The following is an 18,550-nucleotide window of genomic DNA, read 5'->3' as shown; positions in this document are numbered from 1 at the left end:
CTCTGACTCTCGAGGTACTGAGTGACACAGAGACGGCAAAGGACAGCCATACGTCGAGCAAGTAGCTGTACTTACGGCCATGCCGTTAAGGTACTGACGCCACCTGGCAAACAGTCTCCAATAGTTAGGTCGATCTGCTTCCGGCCAGGGCAAAGTGTCGACGTTGGACGTTTTCAATTGGACGAATTGAATGTTTTAGATCCTTGGACGCTTTTGTTAGGGTGTTCAACGCAGCGTGGGAACACCTATTGAGCCACTGTAAGAGGGCTGAGATATAGCGCAGACGTGTCTGTCAAGGGGGCCAAAAGAGGCCTGAAGAAGGGACGTTCTCATAGTGGTGACCAGCCGCTAGAGGCAAAACCTTCGTAACCTCCACATCCTCCACTGCCACTGACTGACGGAGCGGGTGCTGAGTGCCCTGAAGGTGAACCGCAAGCCCAAGGCTCCATTTCTTCTGCTTTGCTTCTGGGGAAAACCTCGTCCCGTCTCCTCCTCCTCTCCCTTTGACTAGCACCAACCAAAACACAATAAACTCTTTCCTCTCGTCTCCATCCATCATCGACGCCTTCAACTGTCGACCACGGATTCACGGTCGACTCTGTCCTTCAACCTGCCTGTTGTTCCCGCAGAGGACAGCTGACAGGCCGCTTCCTTTTTTCTTCCATTGATTTCCTCTCCACACTTTGAGTTTGAGCCTCCATAGCTCTCCTCCCGCACAACACGCACGCACACACATCCAACACATAATCAATCACAACCCATCTAATGTCCGAAGTGACTTCACGGACGTCCGCCTCGCGCGGCAGAGGCTCTGGCCGCGGCGGTAGAGGAGGTTTCGCCGGTCGCGGCGGCCGACGAACCAATGGCGACAAGCCCGACCACAGCACCGCTGATTCCCAAGGTGCATTCGAAGATGAAGGAGACTTTGGCGAGCTTCGAAAGCAATATGGCGACAAGACTTCGGTGATTCGCGAGATGTTCCCCGACTGGTCTGAGGCCGATGTCCTTTTTGCTCTTCAGGAAACAAACGGCGACGAGAACGAAGCTGTCACCCGCATTGCTGAGGGTATGTTACGCTCTTTACCCACCTCAACCTCAGTCCACCCTTCGCGCCCACGCTATACACGTATAATCTGTTCGAGATAGCTGCGCATCAACTCCCCACTACCCTAGTGACCTCACGCCGCCTGTTTCTGCTGCTAACACATTCTCTCTTCCAGGAACAATCTCTCAATGGGGCGAGGTCTCAAAGCCCAAGAAGGCTTCCCGAGCTAAGGTTAAGGACCAAGCTCCCGCATCTTCGAACGACGCGACGTCTACTGGACCCCGAGCCACTCGTGGTGGCCGAGCTGTATCTGAGGGAGGTCGTGGCCGAGGCCGAGCTACAGATCGAGGAGGCCGTAGCACACGTGGCCGATCCTCTGTTGTTCCCACTAACGGCGCTGGAACCAAGGACAGCTCAGCCTTGTCTGTTCCCACAGAGGAGTCATCTGCTTGGGGCACTAAGGAACCTAAGAAGGATACCTCAGAGGAGAACCAGCCCATTGCTGATCAACCTGCCCCATCTGCGACAACAGAGGCACCCAAGCCTGCTGCTCCTGCAGTGAAGACCTGGGCAAGCATGCTCCGTCAGTCCGCTCCTCCCAAGGCCCCGCCCAAGCCAAAAGAAGCTCCTGCTACTCCTCAGCCAGCTGCCGAACACGCTGAAACTGAATCTGCCCCCGAACCTGTCGAACCTGAGGCTGAGGTCGTGCCCGAGCCCGAGCCCGAGTCCGAAAACGTACCTGCCCCCGCCGTCGATGAAGCTGATGAAACTACACCCGTTGTCGATACCGCTACTCCTACCGAAGTTCCTCACGTTAATGTAGAGCCCGAGGTGGCTCTCCCCCCCTCCAAGGACGAGCTCACCGAATCAAATCTTGAACAGGTTGTTGACGAATCCAAACCGCCTCCGACTGGTACTGTAGCAAGCACAGCCGCTGACTCTTGGGACCCTCGACAGAACCCTGCCAGTGTTACTGCTACACCCATCTCCGCTGCTCAGCAGCAGCATGCCGCCCCTCCCAGCGGATTCGCTGCCACCGCTGCTAAAGCTACAGCCGAGCGAACCGCCCGTACTCCCAGCCATCATCACCATCAGCGCCGTGTCCTCGATCAGGAAGAAGCTGTGCGTATGCCTGGCAACCGAGAGGTTGACCGAGCTGCTGTCCAATTCGGAGCCTTCAGCCTGAATGGCGATGAAGACATTGACGGCGACCGAGAGGAGCCCGAGACTAGAGCTCAACCTCCTGCCGACTCGCCTATCACTCATCCTCGGACCTCGCTTCCTCCTGCTACTCAAGCGGCTGTCCCCGAATTCATTCGCACAGAAGCCCACTTCTACAGTTGCCCCTATTGCGGCTCCTACCGGTATACCATCCATTGCTTTCAAGTTTGCTGTTTAAACGCTGACATTTCACAGCTCCAAGCTGCGGCAGGCGCAGGCTCAGATTCCTGGCCAAGGTCCTGCTAGTGCTCAGCAATACGCTCGATTTGCCAGGCTGGTGTCCAGGAGACGGTCGGAACCCCCCAGAAGCCACTGGACCCCTTCAACCAACAGAGCACTCCCTCTACTCAGCCTCCCTTCGACAACTTCGCTGCTCAGACTTCCCAAGCGCAACAGCCTGGTGGCGCTTTCAGCTCCGCACCCAGCGATTACTCCTCCTACTACACCGCGAACCAATCCGATCGAAATCCCTACAACTACTACGGCCAGCAGTTCGGCCAGCAAGGAGGACAGGGCCAGCAGGATGGCACTGCGTCTCAGCAGCGACCTTTCGGTGGGTATGGGGCATCTCAGGTGGATAACCTTAGCCAATACCCCCAGAGTGGTCTGCACAACCAACCCCGATTTGGCGGAAGTGCCGTGGATGCTCAGAACAGCGGGAACAGCACTCCCAACCCTACTACACAGGCCCAGCAACAGCAACCTCAACAGCCTGGGCAGCAGCAACAGCAGCAGCCAGGCCAGGGATCTCAGCCTCAGTCACACGGCCAGCAGTATCCCGGCTACAACCACCCCTACTACAGCAACCCGTACTATCATCAATACTACTCTGGATATGGCCAGGGCGGATTCGGCCCATACGGTAAGGGCGGCATGTATGGCCAGCCCTACGGCATCTCCCCCAATGCCCCCTATGATCACAGCTCATCCCCTGCTGGATTTGCTCAGTCTTCACTCCATCGAGACAGTGGTCTGGGCTCTGGTCTTGGTGATTATGGTCGTGCCGCGACAACCCAGGCTGGCAGTCAGCCCGGCCTTGGTGGGAGCACTTTCAACAGCGTCCATGATACCTTCAATCGTGGAGGCTCCGCTTTCCCGTCTCAAGGCCAGTCGTTCAACAGCCCAGCCCAGCCCGGCAATGCCGCGGCCGATGACCTGAAGCCATTTGGCGAGCCCAAGGCCGCTTCTGGCCCTTCTCCCTCTCTGGGCGGAGCTCGACCTGGTTCCGCTACCAACGCCCCGCCTGCTCAGAGCGGTCTCCCGCCACCCCAGAATGTTGGCGCGTATGGTGGTTATCCTAGCCATCTCCAAGGCCATGGCCTCCATGGTAGCAACGCATATGGCATGGGCGGTAACGCCGGTACCAACCAGCACGGAAATAGTCCCTACGGGTCATACGGACAGGGTTTCAGCGCCAGCGGCTACTACAGTGGCAACCAGCAGCAGCAGCAACAACAGCAGCGCGGCGGCTGGGGAGGCAACTATCATTAGAGATCAGATGCCCAGCAGGAGCGTAGCGACAGACGAGGCCGATGCCTGACGACTGGCTTGGCGATAGCCGACGTAATGCCTTGCGGAATATCTTAGGGGATGAGAGGGGACGAGAGGTGAACTATGATCAAAGAGTCGGGGGGTTATAATCAGCATGATGCATATGGCTTTCATGGAGCCGGACGAATATTCACTCTCACACCTCAAATGTGTCTACGTGTACGTGTACGATTGTTTCTTTTTTTTTTCTCTCGAGAATCGCCTTAAGAAAAGATCAGGGTGGCATATGGCAAAACAAATCAAAGGAAACGGAACGGAATGGAAGGGCAAGGCGTTTCGCCATGGTCTTTTTTCTCTTTCACTCTCTATCCCTCACTGTCATTCTCACTTTACCTGGTATTTCTTCTTGTGAAACACCTGGAGCCAAGTAACGAGATTGCGTGCGTGTCATTTTCTTTCCCTGGATCAGGATTTGCTTGCTTTGATGGTATTTTTGGGTTGTTTGTCGGGGGAGGGCTCAACTGCAACGGCTGGTTTCTTATTTACGACAACAAACAAACTTTTAGGAGACGGGGTTGAACGCGTGTTCGTTTAACAATGTATTCTTTCTTGACTTGAACCGTAGGGCGATGAGGAAAGGGAAAAGGCAAGGCGTGCATGGGAGAAGGCAATGGAAAGGAATTGAATGAATTGGTTTGGTCAGGCATGAGATTGAGAAGCTCCCTTAAACGGGCTTTGATCCAATGATATCGATGAAAATGAGAAAACTTATTGGAGAGGCATAGTCGTCGAGCATGACGTGATGAGTGAGTACATGAGTGACTGGGTATGTGCATATTGTGTAGATTGAGGGTGTTGATTGTAGCGAGGCCTGTTGGGGGGGTATAAATCTTACTTATGCAAGCACCCCCAACAGGAGATAGACTCCGACCTGATTTGTAAGTAAAGATGCCATCGAGGTTATGGCATGTGTACCACGTAGATAGCAGCGCAGGACTTTGCGTGAGGAGAAAAAGCTGGCCGCTTCGTATGTAAGACTACCAAGTCGTTAACCGTGAAACTCGGCTATAGAGAAGATTAGTCACCAGCTCAAGCGGGGAGCTATGATCAAAAGAGGAGAAAGGGAGAGAATGACGGGATAAATAACCTCCTGCTCTAGAATTAGGCAATAGATGGACTAGATTGTGCTGTTGGTGCTGGATGGCTTTCTCCGGCAGCGGAACCCGGCATGTGAGTTGGGGATGAGTGGGGTTGAAGATGGGAAGAAGGTCTAGCATGCGAGAGAATACCTTACTTATCCAGTGGTTCGTCTTGCAAAGAGGGAAGAGAGTGTCTGTTTCATCGTGTAGGTGACCCATCGTGTCATTGAGATAAGGTTGTTGTAGCGGTGATCACCTTGGTAAAGTAAAGAGTTATCTACTGAAGCTTGTTTGCCTGTCAATGTAACCAAGTGTTGCAGCTCCGGGAATAATATTATCCTCGTCAAATGAAAAGGAATTCGTCATTCGGCTAGACCCCATCCCCCACAGTCTACCCCAGTCAATTGACTGATTGATACGGAGCCTCGAGGCCTTTGGATGAGGGTGCGAAAATAACCCGATCAAAGAGCTTGCCAAAGCCACTCCGAAATATCCTGAACATGTACAGTTATTTTTATCACTCAGAACTGAAGTCCTAAGCTTTCTGTCACCCCTCAAGTCCTCCATTGGGGGTTTAGGCTTGGCTCTCAAGGGTTTGGGTCAATGTAATATATATTACCCTGGGCATTTCCCCATTGTTTCCGAGGTGATGACTTTTGAGACTCTCTCGTTCTTCATTCTTGCTCCTTCGAGCGAGAAAACAGAGTTGAGATAATGGCTGACCATTCCAATGAGAAGAGACCAGACTTTGTCATCGACTCTGCTTCCCAAAATACTGCTCTAACCTCCTCAGGGCAGGAAAAGATTGTGCCTGGAGATGTGATCGATAACGAAGAGTCTTCTCACCCTCTCAACTCCGACAATCGGCCTGAAGAGAACATTTCTTCCAACGATGACGGGAGCGGTGATGCAGAATCGGTAGATTCGAAGGATGAGTTGAGATTATCGAAGGCGCGTTGTATAGCTCTCGTCTGCACCGTCACAGGAGCTTCTTTTCTCAACGTGAGTCTGTAACAAACAAGTATCGAACACACACTAACAATGATAGACTCTTGCCAGCCAAAGCGTCGTCATCATCCTTCCTCAGATTGGCCGGGCCCTCGATGTTCCTGATACGAGACTTCAATGGGTAGTGTCATCCTACGTCTTGACATTTGGCTGCTTCCTGTTACTCTGGGGTCGAATCGCAGATATCTACGGCAAGAGACTGAATTTTATCCTGGGGTCATTTTGGGTTACTATCTGCTGTGTTGTGAATGCTTTCATACCTACTGAGATTGCGTTCGATCTATTCCGTGGCCTTCACGGGCTGGTAAGTTACATCTTACTATAACACAGGACACGACTGATATGTCCAGGGCGCTGCTGCTAATGTTCCCACGGCGATTGGTATCCTCGGGACTACGTTTCCTCCGGGGAAGGCAAAGAACTACGCTTTCAGTGCATACGGTGTGTTTCTCCACATACTTCATCAGGAGCTTGCTAACAACGCCAGCTGCCGGTGCCCCCCTCGGTAGCGTCTGCGGCAATCTCGTCTCCGGTCTCATCGCGGAATGGGCCAGTTGGAAATGGGTCTTTGGTGCCCTAGCCATCATGGCCGGCATGATCGCCGTTGCTGGTGTCTTCTGCATCCCCGCTCCGGCCCCGGAACTCCGACCCGAGCATAACAACCTACGGTCCAAGACGGCGGCTGTGGACTGGATTGGCGCTACTCTTATCACATGTGGACTCCTTGCACTTATGTTTGCTTTGACAGAGGGAAACGTTGTTGGCTGGACTGCACCTTGGATCCCCGTGCTCATCGTTGTTTCGTTTGGAGTCATCGTTGCATTCTTCTTTTGGCAGCGATATCTTGAGCAGAAGACGAATCGACCACCCCTTGTCAAGGTGTCAATCTTCAGCAACTGGCGATTCACAGCCGTCATGATTATCATGGGCTTTTTCTTTGGTGGATTCAACAACTACCTCATTTACGCAACGTACTATTTCCAGGATTACCAAGGTCTCTCACCGCTACAGACAATGTTGCGATTCATCCCTACTGGTGTAAGCGGCTTCGTGGTTGCTTTTTTCACGGCGTACTTCCTTTCACGGGTTCCGACTTTCTTTATCCTGGCGTTCGGACATGTGGCTGTTTGCATTGCTGCTGTTTTATACGCCGTGCCAATCCCCCCGACGACATCATACTTTGCATGGGGATTCTGGGCTATGATTCTCTCTGTTGTTGGAGCCGACACGGCCTGGCCTTGCCTCACGCTCTTTACTTCACATTCCCTCCCCAAAGAGGATCAAGCTGTTGGCGGTGCACTTATCAACTCTTCCGGTATGATCGGTCGTGCTATTGCACTGGCTATTGCCACTTCGATACAGTCATCTGTCATGGCTAAGGAAAGAGGTGTAAGTGTTCAAGATGTTGGATCGGTCAAGGAATGGGATGCACCGTCTCTAAAGGGTCTTCGCGCTGGAGCTTGGACAAACTTTGGCATCCTTTTCATTGCACTCGCACTCGTTGTATACACTTTTAGGAGTATGGAAATCATCGGAAAGATCCCAGATCGCCCAGAAAGATCCGAGGGTGTGGTTAACCAGGAGGATACAGACGTTGAGAGACGAGGATGATGAGGCTACAACGTGACAAATCTAACAAGCAAAGGAAGAACAAATATCCGATATTTCTATTTGCTCCTGATTTGGTGACATGCATGTCAGGGCCGGTTCCTCTATTGCGCCGTCATCCTATTCCATGCCTTTATATCTCTCCGGCCGGGCCATCAGTCAGACCGATGCGTGGGGCCGTCTTGGCCGGAGCAGCCGTTGGAAGGACACAGAGTCCAGCTTATAAGGGAGATGGACAAGTATATTTATGTATCTTGATGTCTCATTTATAGATAGCGCCAACGTCCACGTCAACATAATGATCGACATTGTCCTCCTAGGTGCAACGGGCTACACAGGCCGCCTGTGTGCATCATACATGGCACAAGTCCTCCCGGGGAATGTATCGTGGGCCATCGCAGGTCGCAACAAGAGTAAACTCCAAGTCTTACACAGAGAGCTTCAGCTTGAAGAACCAAAATGTCTGTTGTACCCCCTCGTATTATATCCACTTATTAAAAGCCTATAGGCACTGTGTACGCTCTTGACCTCGCCTCCGACGAAGCCATCTCCGAACTCGTCAAGACATCCCGTGTGGTTATAAATACTATTGGTCCTTATGCTACCACATGTGGAACGGCTGTGATCAGAGCCTGCGCTGAGAACGGCACCGATTATGTGGATTGGTAAGCATACACCATCTCACAGCGTGTAGGTCACACTCCGACTTACACCAACAAAGTAGCGGAGAGCCCGCCTGGATGCGAGATATTATCGCCCAGTATGACACGACAGCCTGTAACTCAGGTTCAAGAGTATGATCATTAAGCTGTCTACTTTTCCGATATTTGTCTGACGCTGCTAGATTATCATGACCGCAGGCTGGGCTGCCGTTCCCGCAGATCTATCCGTCTATCTCGCCGCTCTAAAACTTCAACGTCAATTTTCCCTTCCTACTCGTGAAGTCCTGGTCTGTCTTGAAGACGTCCGCGGTTCTTTCAGCGGTGGAAGCCTCAACTCACTGTGTAGCCTCGAACCCGTCAACATCGCCCCTTTTGATCTATCTCCTGTGCCAAGGACTGAACAACAGGTGGCCAAAAACGGGGTTCTCCCGCCCCCCAACGCTCTTGACGTCCAAATTGTTGATGAACTGGGTGTTCTAGTGGAAAGCACCCATGCACAGATTGAAAAGACTCTCGTCGGCCGAAGTTGGGGCTTATACGCTGGTCATGGACCAGACTTCCCGAGCCCAGAAGGCTACGGAGAGGATTTCTTCTTCTCGTCACGAATGAGATGTTCTAATGCTTTATCAGCATTGATGTTTCGAACAAGCCTCTCCCTTCTCACAAATGCAATCACAAAAATACCTCCTATACGCTACTTGGCCGCCCGAATGTTCCCACCAGGAACAGGTCCCTCTGAGGAAGCGCGTAGAAGCCACTATTTCAAGTATCGCCTTCTGGCTATAGCAGACAACAAAGGAGCTGAGCCTGTTCCGAAAGTTGAAGTCAAGTTCGCATATGGTGGTGATCCGTATGTGTTCACAGGCGTGGCCCTGACCCAAGCGGCATTGGTCCTTCTGCAAGGAATTATACCTGCTCACAGACGTGGAGGTATTTTGACACCCGCAACACTGGGTGAGGAGTTTGTAGCGAGGCTAAAGCAGCCAGAGGCAGGTGTTGAGATAGAGGTTGAGGTACTGAGCGAATAATTTGACCGTGTGTGAAAGAAGATTCCTTGCTATGTCGTGTTTCATGTCCAAATCTATGCAACGAGCAACACAATCCCAATGACATGAAAGTACTGATTATCTATAGGGTATCAAAACGCCATAATCACTCACGTCAACGTCCCCGGATCCCTTCCTCAATGCCGTTCTCGAATTCATCCTCCTCTTCCACCTGCTCATCACGAGCAAGTCGCTTTAAGCGCTCTCGTAACGCCGGATCCTGCTCTAACTCCTGCCATAGCTCAACGTCCCATTCTTCGATGTTCTCACCGCGACGACTCTTTCCCCAGGGCGGCCAATCCCAAAGTCCAGCAATTAGGAGAAGACGCTTCACGCATTTGAGCACGATCTCGAACAGACCCAGGAGCCCGAGTACGATGAATAATGTTGCCCACCATACTGCGTCGGCCCCGAATGCTTCCGTGAAACTATTTCGAATAGCGTATGGCCCAGACGGGCGGCCCGCAAAGGCTGCGTCGAGGAAGCACAGCCAAGCGAACCAGCCGACAGTAGTAATAAAGAAGGATGCCATTACAACGGTAGATTTGTAATGGGTTTCGAAAATGCTAATTACGTTAGTCACGAAACGGTACCAAAGCGAGGTAGTCACTTACAAAAGTTTCCAGTTGATCCAGAGAACTCCAACTGAAAATGCGAGCGTCCCCAGGGCATACAAGCCTTGGTCGCGCGCTGCCGGTGTGATCCAACCATAGCCAGCCCAGACGCCATACCAACAGACCACACCCTCAATGGCACCAAGAAGCATCCATCGACCAAACTTCCAGATGTTGAGGCCCTGGTTGCGCTGTCCATAGACATAAAGCTCGGGAACGGCCAACAGTGTCTCGGCGCTGAGGTCTTGCTCCCAAATTCCCATGCAGATAACGCAGAGACTCGTGAAAAGTGTGTTGAAAACCGTCAGACTGGTAGCTTCATACAGAGACGTGCCGCTATAGCCGGTGTATCTTTGATACTGCGCTGTTGGCAGGTAAAAGAACATTTCCTTCCAGAATGTGTAAAGAATGAACTTGGCGGTACGGACGTAATTCCATCGTCCATGGACAAGCAGCATTCTCTGCAAGAACCGGAATTGAGCAATGGCATAGTCTGCCACGCGAGCTGCTTGCAGGCCTTCCTTTCCAGATATACCAATGCCCACGTGGCTGGCTGAGATCATGGCCAAGTCATTTGCACCATCACCGATGGCCAGGGTTAGGCCTCGACGTTTCCTACCATGGTATTTCTTGAGGCGCGACCGGACGGTGGTTACAAGTAGTGCTTTCTGCGCTGGAGAGGCACGGCAGCAAATGACCGAGTTGACTTGCAACATCACCTTAAAGAATGTAGCAGATAATTCTGGCGATTTTTCAACAGCCGCAAGCGTTTGGCCATCAATAACAACCACACTATGGACTGAGCCAGTTGAAAGATCCTCTTGCAGGGCAATCAACTGCGAGTCAAGACTTCCCTTGGAAATGTCGAGAATATAGAGATCTGAACCGGGCCGGCAAATTCTGGCGGAGTGAGCGATGTTGATAGCGGTCTCTCGCTTATCACCTGTAAGCATCCAGACCTTGATATTGGCCTTTCGCAACCTCTCAATTGTCTCAGGGACGCCCTTCTGTAGCTTATCCTCGATGGCAGTTGCACCAACAAGATCAAACGACTGCTCGATCATATCGCCGGCATCCTCAATGCGCTGTTGACGATCACTGAGGCTAGTCGTAGCCTCGTCCCAAGTCTTTTTCCAGGCCTGATACTCTTGTTCCGTGATGAACTTTTGCGCAAAGAGTAGCGTCCGAAGACCTTCGGTGGCAAAGTCATCCAGATGCTTAAAGCACTTAGCAAATGTCTCAGAGTCGTCAAGCAGAGCTGGATCCTCGAGGAAGGCCAGGTGTTCGGGAACTGGTTGCTGGTAATGAACGGGAGTGCTCAAATACTGGCCTCGAGGGAGATCGATTGACACACCGCGAGTCGCAATGGACAGACGGGGCTTATCCTCCGAGCGTCTAGAAAGTCGGCCAAATTCGAACGACTTGCTTCTATCCACATTGGGTCGTCTGCTTGTACTCCGATCCCTCGACACGCCTGGGTTTCGTCGGATGGTGAGACTAGGCCTACCACCAAAACTGTTGCGTGGCTCTTGCTGCTCGCTGCGTCGGTGCATCTCGCGCTCAAGCTCAGCGCTCTTGCGAACCTCACTAGCTTTCTGCTTGGCGATCTGCGACATCTTCAGACGAGGTAAGATAGCAGAGTCGGCACCTTTACAGATGACCGACACACGACCGTCTGGGAAACGAACAACGATCGACATCTTTTTCCTTGCACTGGTAAATTCAATCACGTCCAGGACCTCGTACTTGAGCTCTTCCTCGTGGCCGTCAGGCTGAGTGACCCGAAGAGTGATGGTTTGCGTCGTTCGGTTAACGACAAGGTAACCAAGTTCCTGAGCAGCCCTGACGAGAGCTAGCTCGTCGGGAGATGCTGCTTGAAACACTAACTCTCCGTTCTCCTTATATTCAGGCAAACAGGTATGGCACAGAGCTACGGCGAGAATGTACTGCTTCGCCTTTCTAGCAAAACCTGAGTTAGGGCGGAGGCGTAGGTATTCAATAAGATCATTCGTGGTAACGTCGGGCTGAATATGATCCGGTCGTCCCGTTGAGCGCCATTGGGACGAAGACCTACGACTTCCAAATGAATTGCGCGAAGGCGCCATTGAAGGTCTCGAGGGTGCCATAGATGGGCGATGAGACATGGAGGGTCGAGATGGCGAGGCGAGAGCTAGTGGTGTGGATGGTTCATTCGACGCCTCAGCCTGTTCCTCTCTGATAACGACCGTGACGGGGTCTGTCTTGTAAACTGAGGGCTCACTTGGCTCTGACTCTTCATCGAGCTTAAAAGCCTCAGCTTCATCGACCTTTGGTTCCAGGTCCATCTCATGCAACCAAACAGTTCCTGCAACGCTGATCTTTCGAAATTTCATGATATTGTCCGTCAAGGTTCCCGTCTTGTCTGAGAAGACATATCCCACCTGACCCAGATTCTCAAGGATAGTATTCGTATTGCATCGGGCAGGGGTATCAGTCTCTTCATCATACATTTCAACATCCGAGTTCAGCATCAGCAACTGGCCGATTTTGACGATTTCGAGGCTGATATAAAGCGACAGGGGTACAACGTTATTGAACATAATAATGAATGCAATGATGATCTGGTAGAAAGGCACCTTGGCTTGTTCCAGATACCATGAATGCCTTTCTGTGCTCTTTTGCCATTTGACATAGCCCATAGACACCCCAACAGATAGGACCACAACATAAGTGGCAAGAGTAACGACGATTTTGCTTACAACTCGCTCTAGGGCTGGCTTTTTGGCTTTTGGGTGCTTGTTGGCGTTCATGCGAATCTTGCAGTCCTCGCCAGTGTTGATTACAAGCCCAATTGCTGTATTGGTGTTGCGAACAACACTTCCGCGATAAATAACCTCATTTGAAGTCAAGGGCACAGTCTTTCCGCTGACTGTCACGCGACCGTCAAAGTTGTAGAGGTCAGGGTTTGGGTTCTCAACGACAAAATCCGCCTTGCACTTGGAAATCCCCTCGATCGTGTCGCAGCCTTCCAAAGCGGGCGTGACCTGCTTGCTCTTGAGATTGGTCTCTCCATCGAGAGCCATGGTTTCGATGTACGCCAGCTTGTTCTCCCCGTCACTGTGTAGCAAGACAAGGTCTGCGGGAATAGGCTCGTCTCGGCAAAGTCTGATGACATCTCCGACCTTGATCTCGCTCCATCTCACAGGAACCCAACGCAATCCATTGAATTCCTCCTCCGGTACGGGATACGGTTCAGCGGTCGAATGGGTCAAAAACGGGTTAAGCTTTGTCCACTTATTAACTGGTTGTAGCTTTCCCGTGTATTTATCTTCTCGTCCAAGCACAGTCGCGAAGCCAGCGTTCTCGATTTTGTCCAGGCGATACCTTCGATAGTCATCGTAACCTTCTTTGACAATTGTCAACATCACAAAGAATAAAAGCGGTAGAATAGTAGTGTAGGACCCGGTCGTCGAAAGGCCTGGGACCTGGTGTAGCTGTTAGCAACAAATCCATCTTCAAGGTTCCGCTCATACACACCATCTGCGGTATACCAACGCAAAGGAAATAAAAGTTTCCAACGCGAGAGAACTGAAAGAAAAGTTGCTTGGGTATAAAGTCCCATACTGTATATCTTGACGTTCGGATGCTGTTCGAGACATATGCAAGACCACGACGAGTATCGATTAAAGGGGTTTCGTGTTCGAGTTCGAGAGGTATGCGTCGCCCATCAGTCGACACAGTAACATGTTTGCGACGCAGAATAAGCTCAACAACGGTCTTCTGATATACATCTGCAGCAACATCCTTTATGCGATTGACCAATGGCGCGGAACGACCGGCACCACTGTTGCGACGACGAACATTGACCTTTGAACTGGCTTTCGGTGATTCAGGGCGTGATGGCACCTCGGCCCCAGAACGATCTTGGAACATGATGGCTTGGCGAGGGGGTAAAACGAGTGTATTGAGGTTATCTTGGCCGACATGCGGGATGTTCGCTGACGTCGCAATGAATCGATTGGGCGTGATCGGTCGATTAACTTGAAACGAGTGACTGTTGTTACTGTATTTCCTGCCCTGACCCCAACTGTTCAACCATGGGGTAACGGTCTCTGCCCAGGGGAGAGAAGGACGGCTGAGCAAATCAAATCATGAGTGAGAATGGAAGGGATGAAAAAGTGGTTGATCTCGATCTGGAGTAGGAATTTTGGCCTGCCTTGATTCGGTGGTGGCGTGTCTGTGTCAGGGTTGTTTTGTCCGATGGTAGTCGGCTAGATAATAATAAGGATAAGCTTATACGAGGTGGCTGACGCGTTGTAGCGGGAATAAACGAATATGAACTTAGATATGAGTTTAGTTTATCATGATTCGAGAAGGCTATTTGGATGGGTGTATTGATGTTATGACAAGCTTTACAAGTAAAGGGATAAAATATGGGGAGTACGCGTGGAGCGTTGAGGCCGAACGGGAGGCTCCTCCTCTATGTCTCAATCTGGGGGAAGTCATTAATAGAGTGCATGACGATTTTAATCTGATAAACTTTTGCAATTACACCCATGCGTTCCTAGGCAAATGTTTACTTTACAAATTGATTGGAACCTCTAGAGGGTTTGATTAGAAAATTGGAACTGAAATCTCCTTCTCCGATTTATAGTCAGCCGCAATCCAGGTTCTCTCTCCGGCTCGGCCGTCGTAGTGGATCGTAAAACCACCTGTGGTCTACGTACCGAGACGAACATCAGCAAGTATCAATCTCATCATCCGCCAACCAGCTTAGGATTCTATCATTCTAACATTATATGATTACTATATGCTCTCTAAACTCAATTACACATGCTCTTTTGACAGGTTGAAAAATTGCTATCTATATCTTTACCACCATTTCATGGTTTTGGGAGAAAATCCATAAATCACATCATGGGAAACACCAAACCCCAATTCTTCATTTGACATTCACTTATCGCAATTATATGATGCAATCTCGCGAAAGGAATAGGCATGGATATACTTCCGGATCTTTCTTGAACCCCGAGGCATCAACTCGGGCTTTTAACGACCCTCCATGTCCAACTCCCCTGTCAACCACACATCAAGGATCTTCAGTTGTAGCGAGCCCTGGCTCCCTCTCTAGACCCCCTTGTTGGACCGCTATTGCCTGCTTTCGTGCAGTTCCGGTTGTGACTTTTTTTTTGCTTCTTCCGCTGTCACTTGTGCAGCTACCCGTGGCACACCACGAGCGTGTTGATGAGCAAGGATTATCGACAAGTCCACAGCTTGAGTATCTTGGCTTTAGGCATTTGCTCATAAGTTGCTTTGAGAACCATGTTAAGGTGTAATTTGAGTATATATGTTGAATACAATTAACTTTATTATACTCCTGCATGTCAAGCACCCGTAAAACAGATTGCTGGACTAGCTTTATCAACCCCTTCGCATCAACTTTTATAAGCACAACAATGCAGAACAACGAAAAGCAGATAGCCTCCCTCCATGATTGTTTGGTTCTATTAACCATTTTGCCACTCCGATTCAAAATGCCTCCCAGATGAAATAACGAAAAATGATCTTTGCAAAAACAAAAACAAAACAAAAAGCAGATAGCCACACCCAATTTTTGACATTCGCTGAAAAGACAAGAAAATGCGCCCTGAAGATCCAAACCGTTTTCTGATGCATGCGTAAGCCTCCGAATTGTATCGAGTTTCCCTATTTGATCGTGATCTTTTTGGAAATTCCTCTAAAAAGGTACCGGTCCTGTTGGTAATATGTATCATGCTGCTGTGGTCTGAACCTTTGATCTTTTGCCCCTTTAGTGCACTCCCGCGTGCTCAAAAAGAGCCCGGATGGCGTCGTTGTCCATCTTGGCCTCAAGCGCGAGTTGGAGCTGGATCCTCGCTTTTTGGGGGTTAAGGAAACCAGCTCCGATTCCTGCCTGACAGGGTCCCACGAAACCGCCTTCTGGTCGACGGCTCACTATCACGGGAATCTTGGTTTCACGGACTATGCGTCGGATCTCCTCAGTGCCCTTGGAAGTCCAGAATCCAGCACCAAGGCCTGCGAGGACGATACCTCGTGCGCCGAGATCAACAGCCGCCTTGAACATGCCAACGCTGAGCTCCTGGTAAGCGTAGAGGATGTCCACTTGAGGCAGCGCTGACGATGGAGGTCTGGATTGTAATTTGAAATGGTGGTGGCCCAGAGGCCGTGATGGCGGGTAAAAGAAGACAGGCTGGATATTGACAAATGTTCCCAACAAGCCGCTATCAGGAGCTTGAAAAGCATCGAGATGGTTGGCGTTCACCTTTGTCGTGAAGCGAGCAGATCCGATGCGGTCGTTGATGGCAATCATGACTCCCCTGCCTCTGGCGTTCTGACTAGCAGCCAAAGTCACTGAAGACAGCAAATTCATGGGTCCATCAGCGCTTATAGCCGTCGCAGGACGCATAGAACCCGTTACAACCACGGGTTTATCGCTCTGGATCGTGAGATCAAGGAAGAAAGCCGACTCATCCAGAGTGTCGGTTCCGTGCGTCACAACAGCGCCTTGTGTAGATGGACTGTTGAGATCAGCCTGGATTTGCTCCGCCAACGCCTGTAACATGTCTGAACTCATGTCTATACTGTCTGTGTTGGCGAATTGAACGCCTCTCACGTTGGCAACATTGCACAGCTGTGGCACCGCATCAATGAGGGATTGGACACTCAGCGCAGCTGATTGATATCCCGTCGTTTGGTCAGCCGAACTAGCAGATCCAGCGATAGTGCCCCCTGTCGCATAGATGGTGATATTTGGAAGATTCGGACTGAAGCAGTTGAACTCAGGGGTGGTTGAAATTTCAAACGGGATGCCTGTCTGTATTGGCGCTTTTTGCAGTGCGGAGAAGTGTGGTTGAAGATACAGCTCATGAACAGGAGGGCCGAAGACTGAAGCGGCCCATGAACCAAACTGGAGCAGCGCCGTTGAAGGGGCCAACACACTCAGGATGATTCGCCACAGGCAAGTTGTCCAAGAAGCCGATGAAGGGGCCATCTTGATGGTCGACGAAGCAGCTGGTCCAGAGCAGTAAACAGGAGCAGTAGCAACCAAGGCACGGCCGTGAAGCCGTTTAAAGCTGGGCATCATGATTTGTGATTCTTGAGTCTTTAGTTTAGACATCCAGTATAATACCGTAGGACGCTTGTCCTTCTTTCTCGCCAGCCAAGGTCCAGCCTCTGAGGAAAGTGAGAGAGGGAGATTTAGATAAACTATGAACCCAGCAGCGAAATGTCCCATTCTTGTACTGCGCGTATGGCTAACTTAACCCATTTGCATTCGATTGTCTGTTTACAGTACAGTACAAAAATATTAGTCAATTTCTCCAACCTCGAGCTTCTGCTTCTGAGCACGGTGCATCGGCCCGTCAGACGAATCGCAGTCTATCTTACGACCCCTGACACTCACTGAGCAGGGTATGGGCGTGGTCTGACATGGTTGCATTTCACGCATTTTTCTGGTTCTGCAGCAGCTAACAATTGATGAACTTTGCACCTCGTCCCTCGGCAAGGCCCTCGTGGTGATTGCATTTTGCGCCATTAGCCCAGGGTTCTCTTCCACTAAACATGGGGGGAGCGGAGGGGGGTCCCATGTTGTTATGGGGCAGCTAACGGCTATGGGGGCAGGCAAAGCAGACGGAATATGATGGATCAGTGTGAGTGGGAGTTGTAGTGAGTGGGTGTGTGCATGTGGTGGTGATAAATACAGTAGTGGATGGACGGATGTGATGTGCAGTAGGGGAAATGACTGAATAGCAGCCGAGAGAATGACGATGGCTGCAGGAAATATGTAGATGCCTTGCCTATTACGAGGTCATACTTTGGTGCTTATGTATGAAAATACCTTAAGTATCCGCTGGCGTATCGTGAGTAAGTGAATCACCCTGTATGCAGCTATTCATTCTGTCTTTTTGCTCAAGCCAAGACAATGACAGCCTGGTCAACTCGGCTCCGACAAGGGTGCCACTGGCACTTTGGTGTGCTCAAGGATGTTCGATAACTAATGAATACCCTCTTGACAACTGCACGATTATCCGATCCAGTCCACATCCACGCTTACAGGTTTAGGTTCATGGGTTTTATCAACGTTGCGTTGCGTTGCGTTGTGATAGATGTGTTGTTGGCTTCAGCTAAGCGGGCATGCAACTAGAGTAGACGTGCGTAGCAAAACAACGATGGATAATTGTTATATTGACTTCGTGGCATGACATGCACAATATAGGTAGGTACGTTATGCTATCAGCGTCTCTTTTCCTAGGTTGTCTTTTCATGTATCTTCTGAGTCAAGAGAGTCAAAATCCAAGAATAAAAACATGGTTATCACATTTTATTACCTATCAAACACAGCCCAAAGCAGACACGACACTGCAACGCCAAGGTTACTTTGCACAAGATGCAAGACACACATGCACTGCACATGCTGTACAGGACAGTAACAGCAGGGTTTCCATTCTCAATTCTTCTTCCACCTGTGGGGCTTCCTAACCTGGCTCCTCATCCGATGCCCCGTAGACCCATTAGACATGCCGTCTGAGGCAATTCTAAACATCCATATCCATACCGATACAGCATCTTGCCTTAGCCTGGCTTACAACACATGCCACTTTATTCCGGCGGCGCATTAGCATTGTATATGCCAGCATCATCTTGATCCATCCGGTCTTTCTCTCTAGCTGCGCTTCTCAATTCGGTGCTCCTGGCCCGA

The 18,550-nt window shown here is 50.7% G+C and overlaps 6 protein-coding genes across 10 annotated transcripts; 4 read left to right on the top strand and 2 right to left on the bottom strand.

Moving 5' to 3' along the window:
* Positions 1–304: 304 nt before the first annotated feature.
* On the top strand, positions 305–4,909 carry FOXG_00458 (uncharacterized protein). 4 transcript variants are annotated; one of them, XM_018376817.1, is made up of 4 exons: positions 305–1,066; positions 1,221–1,927; positions 2,003–2,409; positions 2,462–4,909. In XM_018376817.1, exons 1-4 carry the CDS (start codon positions 766–768, stop codon positions 3,423–3,425), a joined length of 2,379 nt encoding a protein of 792 aa, XP_018232438.1. In that variant the 5' UTR covers positions 305–765; the 3' UTR covers positions 3,426–4,909. The 4 variants fall into 4 exon arrangements, with proteins under 4 accessions (XP_018232438.1, XP_018232437.1, XP_018232439.1 ...); XM_018376816.1 differs by having other exon boundaries at positions 1,221–2,409; XM_018376819.1 differs by lacking the exon at positions 305–1,066 and having other exon boundaries at positions 1,168–1,927.
* A 701-nt stretch (positions 4,910–5,610) lies between these two features.
* On the top strand, positions 5,611–7,515 carry FOXG_00457 (uncharacterized protein; the record flags this gene model as incomplete). The annotated part of the gene is made up of 4 exons (XM_018376815.1): positions 5,611–5,898; positions 5,945–6,208; positions 6,255–6,345; positions 6,392–7,515. 4 exons carry the CDS (start codon positions 5,611–5,613, stop codon positions 7,513–7,515), a joined length of 1,767 nt encoding a protein of 588 aa, XP_018232436.1.
* A 295-nt stretch (positions 7,516–7,810) lies between these two features.
* Positions 7,811–9,202, top strand: FOXG_17879 (uncharacterized protein; the record flags this gene model as incomplete). The annotated part of the gene is made up of 4 exons (XM_018397882.1): positions 7,811–7,973; positions 8,021–8,177; positions 8,234–8,306; positions 8,357–9,202. The coding sequence occupies 4 exons, from the start codon at positions 7,811–7,813 to the stop codon at positions 9,200–9,202; spliced, it is 1,239 nt and encodes a 412-aa protein (XP_018232435.1).
* FOXG_00454 (uncharacterized protein) lies at positions 8,064–14,330 on the bottom strand. Of its 2 annotated transcripts, XM_018376814.1 has the most exons (4): positions 13,351–14,269; positions 9,835–13,298; positions 8,839–9,786; positions 8,064–8,789 (listed from the first exon to the last, which is right to left on the bottom strand). In XM_018376814.1, exons 1-3 carry the CDS (start codon positions 13,744–13,746, stop codon positions 9,336–9,338), a joined length of 4,311 nt encoding a protein of 1,436 aa, XP_018232434.1. In that variant the 5' UTR covers positions 13,747–14,269; the 3' UTR covers positions 8,064–8,789; positions 8,839–9,335. The 2 variants fall into 2 exon arrangements, with proteins under 2 accessions (XP_018232434.1, XP_018232433.1); XM_018376813.1 differs by having other exon boundaries at positions 8,064–9,786; positions 13,351–14,330.
* A 215-nt stretch (positions 14,331–14,545) lies between these two features.
* FOXG_17878 (uncharacterized protein) lies at positions 14,546–15,158 on the top strand. Its single transcript, XM_018397881.1, has one exon. It carries the CDS (start codon positions 14,784–14,786, stop codon positions 15,147–15,149), a length of 366 nt encoding a protein of 121 aa, XP_018232432.1. The 5' UTR covers positions 14,546–14,783; the 3' UTR covers positions 15,150–15,158.
* Positions 15,096–18,031, bottom strand: FOXG_00453 (L-asparaginase). Its single transcript, XM_018376812.1, has one exon. The coding sequence runs from the start codon at positions 17,084–17,086 to the stop codon at positions 15,623–15,625; it is 1,464 nt and encodes a 487-aa protein (XP_018232431.1). The 5' UTR covers positions 17,087–18,031; the 3' UTR covers positions 15,096–15,622.
* Positions 18,032–18,550: the final 519 nt, after the last annotated feature.

Source organism: Fusarium oxysporum, chromosome 1, assembly GCF_000149955.1.
Source record: "Fusarium oxysporum f. sp. lycopersici 4287 chromosome 1, whole genome shotgun sequence".
In the NCBI taxonomy this organism is placed as follows: domain Eukaryota; kingdom Fungi; phylum Ascomycota; class Sordariomycetes; order Hypocreales; family Nectriaceae; genus Fusarium; species Fusarium oxysporum.
Note: the sequence above shows the minus strand (reverse complement) of the source record. Positions and strands in the feature narration are given on the sequence as shown.

Coding starts and splice junctions, on each gene's coding strand:
- FOXG_00458 (XM_018376816.1), top strand. CDS start 766: ATGTCCGAAGTGACTTCACGGACGTCCGCCTCGCGCGGCAGAGGCTCT. Junction 1,067..1,220: donor TGTCACCCGCATTGCTGAGG/GTATGTTACGCT, acceptor TCTCTCTTCCAG/GAACAATCTCTCAATGGGGC. Junction 2,410..2,461: donor CCCTATTGCGGCTCCTACCG/GTATACCATCCA, acceptor GACATTTCACAG/CTCCAAGCTGCGGCAGGCGC.
- FOXG_00454 (XM_018376813.1), bottom strand. CDS start 13,746: ATGTTCCAAGATCGTTCTGGGGCCGAGGTGCCATCACGCCCTGAATCA. Junction 13,299..13,350: donor GCGTTGGTATACCGCAGATG/GTGTGTATGAGC, acceptor CAGCTACACCAG/GTCCCAGGCCTTTCGACGAC. Junction 9,787..9,834: donor TGGATCAACTGGAAACTTTT/GTAAGTGACTAC, acceptor TAACGTAATTAG/CATTTTCGAAACCCATTACA.
- FOXG_17878 (XM_018397881.1), top strand. CDS start 14,784: ATGATGCAATCTCGCGAAAGGAATAGGCATGGATATACTTCCGGATCT.
- FOXG_00453 (XM_018376812.1), bottom strand. CDS start 17,086: ATGGGACATTTCGCTGCTGGGTTCATAGTTTATCTAAATCTCCCTCTC.